The sequence below is a fragment of the Coregonus clupeaformis genome, chromosome 34, assembly GCF_020615455.1.
Source record: "Coregonus clupeaformis isolate EN_2021a chromosome 34, ASM2061545v1, whole genome shotgun sequence".
Lineage (NCBI taxonomy): Eukaryota > Metazoa > Chordata > Actinopteri > Salmoniformes > Salmonidae > Coregonus > Coregonus clupeaformis.
In genome coordinates this window covers 8,288,571-8,297,191 of record NC_059225.1, presented here as the reverse complement: position 1 = coordinate 8,297,191, position 8,621 = coordinate 8,288,571, and the positions used below count along the sequence as shown (strand labels likewise).

At 48.7% G+C, this 8,621-nt stretch overlaps 1 protein-coding gene across 5 annotated transcripts in view; it reads left to right on the top strand.

The window, feature by feature from the left end:
* Positions 1-8,621, top strand: part of LOC121549719 (solute carrier family 12 member 7-like) — a 94,454-nt gene that overhangs the window by 38,911 nt on the left and 46,922 nt on the right. For all 5 annotated transcript variants that reach the window (XM_045210402.1, XM_045210401.1, XM_045210405.1 and 2 more), the window contains exons 2-3: positions 4,130-4,224; positions 4,630-4,767. In XM_045210402.1, coding sequence (XP_045066337.1) covers positions 4,130-4,224; positions 4,630-4,767 — 233 coding nt within the window. The remainder of the gene's footprint in view (positions 1-4,129; positions 4,225-4,629; positions 4,768-8,621) is intronic.

The following is an 8,621-nucleotide window of genomic DNA, read 5'->3' as shown; positions in this document are numbered from 1 at the left end:
CAGGAGTCACTCTGGCTATCGGGTGTGTTGAAACAGGAGTCACTCTGGCTATCGGGTGTGTTGAAACAGGAGTCACTCTGGCTATCGGGTGTGTTGAAACAGGAGTCACGCTGGCTATCAGGTGTGTTGAAACAGGAGACACTCTGGCTATCAGGTGTGTTGAAACAGGAGTCACTCTGGCTATCGGGTGTGTTGAAACAGGAGTCAATCTGGCTATCAGGTGTGTTGAAACAGGAGTCACTCTGGCTATCAGGTGTGTTGAAACAGGAGTCACTCTGGCTATCGGGTGTGTTGAAACAGGAGTCACGCTGGCTATCGGGTGTGTTGAAACAGGAGACACTCTGGCTATCAGGTGTGTTGAAACAGGAGTCACTCTGGCTATCGGGTGTGTTGAAACAGGAGTCAATCTGGCTATCAGGTGTGTTGAAACAGGAGTCACTCTGGCTATCAGGTGTGTTGAAACAGGAGTCACTCTGGCTATCAGGTGTGTTGAAACAGGAGTCACTCTGGCTATCGGGTGTGTTGAAACAGGAGACGCTCTGGCTATCAGGTGTGTTGAAACAGGAGTCACTGGCTATCAGGTGTGTTGAAACAGGAGTCACTCTGGCTATCGGGTGTGTTGAAACAGGAGTCGCTCTAGCTATCGGGTGTGTTGAAACAGGAGTCACTCTGGCTATCGGGTGTGTTGAAACAGGAGACGCTCTGGCTATCAGGTGTGTTGAAACAGGAGTCACTCTGGCTATCGGGTGTGTTGAAACAGGAGTCACTCTGGCTATCAGGTGTGTTGAAACAGGAGTCACGCTGGCTATCAGGTGTGTTGAAACAGGAGTCACTCTGGCTATCGGGTGTGTTGAAACAGGAGACGCTCTGGCTATCAGGTGTGTTGAAACAGGAGTCACTCTGGCTATCAGGTGTGTTGAAACAGGAGACGCTCTGGCTATCGGGTGTGTTGAAACAGGAGTCACTCTGGCTATCGGGTGTGTTGAAACAGGAGTCACTCTGGCTATCGGGTGTGTTGAAACAGGAGTCACTCTGGCTATCGGGTGTGTTGAAACAGGAGTCACTCTGGCTATCGGGTGTGTTGAAACAGGAGACACTCTGGCTATCAGGTGTGTTGAAACAGGAGTCACTCTGGCTATCAGGTGTGTTGAAACAGGAGTCACTCTGGCTATCAGGTGTGTTGAAACAGGAGTCACTCTGGCTATCGGGTGTGTTGAAACAGGAGTCACTCTGGCTATCGGGTGTGTTGAAACAGAAGACACTCTGGCAATCGAGTGTGTTGAAACAGGAGTCACTCTGGCAATCGAGTGTGTTGAAACAGGAGACACTCTGGCAATCGAGTGTGTTGAAACAGGAGTCACTCTGGCTATCGGGTGTGTTGAAACAGGAGACACTCTGGCTATCAGGTGTGTTGAAACAGGAGTCACGCTGGCTATCAGGTGTGTTGAAACAGGAGTCGCTCTGGCTATCGGGTGTGTTGAAACAGGAGTCAATCTGGCTATCAGGTGTGTTGAAACAGGAGTCGCTCTGGCTATCGGGTGTGTTGAAACAGGAGTCGCTCTGGCTATCAGGTGTGTTGAAACAGGAGTCACTCTGGCTATCAGGTGTGTTGAAACAGGAGTCACTCTGGCTATCAGGTGTGTTGAAACAGGAGTCACGCTGGCTATCAGGTGTGTTGAAACAGGAGTCGCTCTAGCTATCGGGTGTGTTGAAACAGGAGTCACTCTGGCTATCGGGTGTGTTGAAACAGGAGTCGCTCTAGCTATCGGGTGTGTTGAAACAGGAGTCACTCTGGCTATCGGGTGTGTTGAAACAGGAGTCACTCTGGCTATCGGGTGTGTTGAAACCGGAGTCACTCTGGCTATCGGGTGTGTTGAAACAGGAGTCACGCTGGCTATCGGGTGTGTTGAAACAGGAGTCACTCTGGCTATCGGGTGTGTTGAAACAGGAGTCACTCTGGCTATCGGGTGTGTTGAAACAGGAGTCGCTCTGGCTATCGGGTGTGTTGAAACAGGAGTCGCTCTGGCTATCGGGTGTGTTGAAACAGGAGTCACTCTGGCTATCAGGTGTGTTGAAACAGGAGTCACTCTGGCTATCAGGTGTGTTGAAACAGGAGTCACGCTGGCTATCAGGTGTGTTGAAACAGGAGTCGCTCTAGCTATCGGGTGTGTTGAAACAGGAGTCACTCTGGCTATCGGGTGTGTTGAAACAGGAGTCGCTCTAGCTATCGGGTGTGTTGAAACAGGAGTCACTCTGGCTATCGGGTGTGTTGAAACAGGAGTCACTCTGGCTATCGGGTGTGTTGAAACAGGAGTCACTCTGGCTATCGGGTGTGTTGAAACAGGAGTCACGCTGGCTATCGGGTGTGTTGAAACAGGAGTCACTCTGGCTATCGGGTGTGTTGAAACAGGAGTCACTCTGGCTATCGGGTGTGTTGAAACAGGAGTCACTCTGGCTATCGGGTGTGTTGAAACAGGAGTCGCTCTGGCTATCGGGTGTGTTGAAACAGGAGTCAATCTGGCTATCAGGTGTGTTGAAACAGGAGTCGCTCTGGCTATCAGGTGTGTTGAAACAGGAGTCGCTCTGGCTATCAGGTGTGTTGAAACAGGAGTCACTCTGGCTATCGGGTGTGTTGAAACAGGAGTCACTAGCTATCAGGTGTGTTGAAACAGGAGTCACTGGCTATCAGGTGTGTTGAAACAGGAGTCACTCTGGCTATCGGGTGTGTTGAAACAGGAGTCACTCTGGCTATCGGGTGTGTTGAAACAGGAGTCGCTCTGGCTATCGGGTGTGTTGAAACAGGAGTCACTCTGGCTATCGGGTGTGTTGAAACAGGAGTCACTGGCTATCAGGTGTGTTGAAACAGGAGTCACGCTGGCTATCGGGTGTGTTGAAACAGGAGTCACTCTGGCTATCAGGTGTGTTGACACATGGCCTCTTCATAGCGCTGTGCGTAGGCCTGTGGTATCTAGTCATCTAGTCGCTATCTAGTACACTAGTCCGCGTACTCAAAACATTTGCTGCTCTGCAGAATGCTGGGTAAAGTGCCGGCTCGGCTCACAGTTTGGTGCTAGAACGTTGTGGCCAGTTACATGAAACCGCCACCTTCCAGTATGCTGTGTGTTGATATATGAGCCCCCACAAGAGGAAAGGTTACACTATTAGCCTTTGAAAACTGCATTGTCATTAGCTAAGGTAGCATTTTCAGGACTTCCTCCTTTAGATTCAAGATATGGGATGAATTATGCCTGCATATTTAAGATGACTCTTTAATTGTTGCAAGGTGAGCAATGTAGAGCATTGTATTGTAAAATATCTTGTAGTGATTTGCTTAATGCGATTTAGTAGGTCCTAAAACATCTTATCAACCCTTTCTGAGGTAATGTTATTTAGCATTACATAATCCTAAGTTTGAGTCATTTGCTACAGTTGCCTCTCATTTTCTTTGATTGTTATGACAAGTCGGCTTTAAGGCCTGGTTGGCGTTTTAACACAGACCAAACCAACTCATTCCCCTTCATTCTGTAGTTTTCGCTCTGTTGATACTATCAGCTAGCCAGACTGACGCTAACACTAAAACACAGCAGATTTGAAATGAGAGACTACAGTAACTCAATAGGAATGATCTCCACTTGGCACTGCCGCTGCCCTCCATAGCGGTGGTAGTTTTAGTATTTTATTGACATTCTATTTTCTTCAGGTTTTTAAGCATTAGTCAAATCTAGTCTGTTTTTAGCCTCCAACCCAATGTAATCAATGGAAATGTAAACCATGAGGAGGATATGTGTTCTACTCCATTACAAGCTGTAATAGCTGGATCAATGAACTATTACCACCAGAGTGTAGACATCCATCAACATTATGGCCCTTCACGTCCCATTACAGAACAACTCTGGGTCTGACCTGAAACTCACTGAAGGGACAGTTGGAGTCGTTGTGTTGTCTTCCAAACAAACTAGTTGGTTATTTCTTCTGATTTAATGTTGACCTCTGGTTAACGGCCAGTTCATCTACTCTAATGTCAACCATTTACTTCCCTCAGCCGAACAGTCACTTTAATCTTTTCTCTTCCACTTGACTACAAAGGAGGCTTGTTTTTTTCACAAACGGTCTCTTCTGCTTCCTCTAGGTGACGGCATGCCAAAGGAAAGCAGTCCGTTCATAAACAACACAGAACATGACAAAGGGAATCTATACGATGGGAAGAACATGGCCCTCTTCGAGGTAACTGTCAACATCCAATACCCTTGATTTATAGATAATGTTATCTGTGGTGTATTTAATATGACCTTTGACCTAGGCTGTTGATGATGGGTTAAATGTGAAGAAAGGGGCGTTCCCTGTCATGCCTATGCTCTCTGGGGTAGCGAGCCCTTATACTAAATCCTATTAATAATGTGAATTATGGACTATGAAATCTATTTCTACTTCTCTACTATAATTCACTCCAGCAAAACTATTCCAAATCTTATTTGATTTGTGTACAATTTTTACATTCCTCTGGATCATTTCACCCACCACTCCTCCTGTTATGAGGGTTATTTCACTGACCCTTATGCAGAGAGCATGCATGCATGCCAAGATGTGTTAGGACACTTTTTTGTGTTAAGGTCTTTGTTTGCTTCACAGGAAGAGATGGACAGCAACCCCATGGTGTCCTCGCTGCTCAACAAGTTGGCCAACTACACCAACCTCACCCAGGGGGTCAAAGAGCACGAGGAAGCAGATGATGACGAGGGGCCAGCCAAGAGTAAGAAACCAGTCAAGGTGTGGACAACAATGTTTTTCAATTCCAGATACACTTTTAGTGACACAAGTCAACTTCTAAGCACAACAGACTCCTACACTCTGATAGTGGTGATAATTACAAGGCAAATATAATCCTCCCAACGTGTGGGTGTTCTCCAGTGTGGAGGAAATAGCCTGGCTTAGACTGTCCGTATATAGGACAGCCCATTGTTTCAAGTCTATAAATGTCCTCACTTGGTTAGTGTATCCCATCTTACATATTTACTGTTGATTTAATGGTGCCCTTTAAAAACTGCTGAATAAATTATTCCAGAAAAGGGTCTTTGACCAGAGCAAACATTCAGTGTGCAGCACGAAGGACATGTAAACATGCTCACTTTGTTTGCCTGCGTGAGCTACTGTGTAATTGATCATTGTTGGCTTTATATTTTTTATGCTTCAAGCAAGCCACCACCACACCCTCCCCTAAAGCCACCACCACACCCTCCCATAAAGCCACCACCACACCCTCCCCTAAAGCCACCACCACACCCTCCCCTAAAGCCACCACCACACCCTCCCCTAAAGCCACCACCACACCCTCCCATAAAGCCACCACCACACCCTCCCATAAAGCCACCACCACACCCTCCCCTAAAGCCACCACCACACCCTCCCCTAAAGCCACCACCACACCCTCCCATAAAGCCACCACCACACCCTCCCATAAAGCCACCACCACACCCTCCCATAAAGCCACCACCACACCCTCCCATAAAGCCACCACCACACCCTCCCATAAAGCCACCACTACACCCTCCCCTAAAGCCACCACCACACCCTCCCATAAAGCCACCACCACACCCTCCCCTAAAGCCACCACCACACCCTCCCCTAAAGCCACCACCACACCCTCCCCTAAAGCCACCACCACACCCTCCCATAAAGCCACCACCACACCCTCCCATAAAGCCACCACCACACCCTCCCCTAAAGCCACCACCACACCCTCCCCTAAAGCCACCACCACACCCTCCCATAAAGCCACCACCACACCCTCCCATAAAGCCACCACCACACCCTCCCATAAAGCCACCACCACACCCTCCCATAAAGCCACCACCACACCCTCCCATAAAGCCACCACTACACCCCTCCCCTAAAGCCACCACCACACCCTCCCATAAAGCCACCACCACACCCTCCCATAAAGCCACCACCACACCCTCCCCTAAAGCCACCACCACACCCTCCCATAAAGCCACCACCACACCCTCCCCTAAAGCCACCACCACACCCTCCGCTAAAGCCACCACCACACCCTCCCATAAAGCCACCACCACACCCTCCCCTAAAGCCACCACCACACCCTCCCCCTAAAGCCACCACCACACCCTCCCCTAAAGCCACCACCACACCCTCCCATAAAGCCACCACCACACCCTCCCATAAAGCCACCACCACACCCTCCCATAAAGCCACCACCACACCCCTCCCATAAAGCCACCACTACACCCTCCCATAAAGCCACCACCACACCCCTCCCATAAAGCCACCACCACACCCTCCCCTAAAGCCACCACCACACCCTCCGCTAAAGCCACCACCACACCCTCCCATAAAGCCACCACCACACCCTCCCCTAAAGCCACCACCACACCCTCCCCTAAAGCCACCACTACACCCTCCCATAAAGCCACCACCACACCCTCCCATAAAGCCACCACCACACCCTCCCATAAAGCCACCACCACTACACCCTCCCATAAAGCCACCACTACACCCTCCCATAAAGCCACCACCACTACACCCTCCCATAAAGCCACCACTACACCCTCCCATAAAGCCACCACTACACCCTCCCATAAAGCCACCACCACACCCTCCCATAAAGCCACCACTACACCGTCCAATAAAGGCATCACACCAACACAACATCAAAAACACATGCATCTCATATTTCTCACAGAAAGTTGATGTCTTGTGGAAGTGTGGCCAAAATAGCAAGTAGTGAATGCAGGTCTGTGTCCGAAATGTTACCCTATTGGTGCCCCACCAGAGCTATATACAGTGAGGGGGGAAAAGTATTTGATCCCCTGCTGATTTTGTACGTTTGCCCACTGACAAAGACATGATCAGTCTATAATTTTAATGGTAGGTCTATTTGAACAGTGAGAGACAGAATAACAACAAAAAAATCCAGAAAAACGCATGTCAAAAATGTTATACATTTATTTGCATTTTAATGAGGGAAATAAGTATTTGACCCCTCTGCAAAACATGACTTAGTACTTGGTGGCAAAACCCTTGTTGGCAATCACAGAGGTCAGACGTTTCTTGTAGTTGGCCACCAGGTTTGCACACATCTCAGGAGGGATTCTGTTCCACTCCTCTTTGCAGATCTTCTCCAAGTCATTAAGGTTTTGAGGCTGACGTTTGGCAACTCGAACCTTCAGCTCCCTCCACAGATTTTCTATGGGATTAAGGTCTGGAGACTGGCTAGGCCACTCCAGGACCTTAATGTGCTTCTTCTTGAGCCACTCCTTTGTTGCGTTGGCCGTGTGTTTTGGGTCATTGTCATACTGGAATACCCATCCACGACCCATTTTCAATGCCCTGGCTGAGGGAAGGAGGTTCTCACCCAAGATTTGACGGTACATGGCCCCGTCCATCGTCCCTTTGATGCGGTGAAGTTGTCCTGTCCCCTTAGCAGAAAAACACCCCCAAAGCATAATGTTTCCACCTCCATGTTTGTCGGAGGGGATGGTGTTCTTGGGGTCATAGGCAGCATTCCTCCTCCTCCAAACACGGCGAGTTGAGTTGATGCCAAAGAGCTCCATTTTGGTCTCATTTGACCACAACACTTTCACCCAGTTCTCCTCTGAATCATTCAGATGTTCATTGGCAAACTTCAGACGGCCCTGTATATGTGCTTTCTTGAGCAGGGGGACCTTGCGGGCGCTGCAGGATTTCAGTCCTTCACGGCGTAGTGTGTTACCAATTTTTTTTGGGTGACTATGGTCCCAGCTGCCTTGAGATCATTGACAAGATCCTCCCGTGTAGTTCTGGGCTGATTCCTCACCGTTCTCATGATCATTGCAACTCCACAAGGTGAGATCTTGCATGGAGCCCCAGGCCAAGGGAGATTGACAGTTATTTTGTGTTTCTTCCATTTGCGAATAATCGCACCAACTGTTGTCACCTTCTCACCAAGCTGCTTGGCGATGGTCTTGTAGCCCATTCCAGCCTTGTGTAGGTCTACAATCTTGTCCCTGACATCTTTGGAGAGCTCTTTGGTCTTGGTCATGGTGGAGAGTTTGGAATCTGATTGATTGTTTGCTTCTGTGGACAGGTGTCTTTTATACAGGTAACAAACTGAGATTAGGAGCACTCCCTTTAAGATTGTGCTCCTAATCTCAGCTCGTTACCTATATAAAAGACACCTGGGAGCCAGAAATCTTTCTGATTGAGAGGGGGTCAAATACTTATTTCCCTCATTAAAATGCAAATCAATTTATAACATTTTTGACATGCGTTTTTCTGGATTTTTTTGTTGTTATTCTGTCTCTCACTGCTCAAATAAATGTACCATTAAAATTATAGACTGATCATTTCTTTGTCAGTGGGCAAACGTACAAAATCAGCAGGGGATCAAATACTTTTTTCCCTCACTGTATGAGATAGGGTGCCAGGTCTGGGGCTCCTGAGTGGCGCAGTAGTCTAAGGCACTGCATCACAGTGCTAACTGTGCCACTAGAGATCCTGGTTCGAATCCAGGCTCTGTCGCAGCCGGCCGCGACCGGGAGACTCATGGGCGACGCACAATTGGCCCAGCGTTGTCCAGGGTAGGGGAGGGAATGGCCGGCAGGGATGTAGCTCAGTTGATAGAGCAT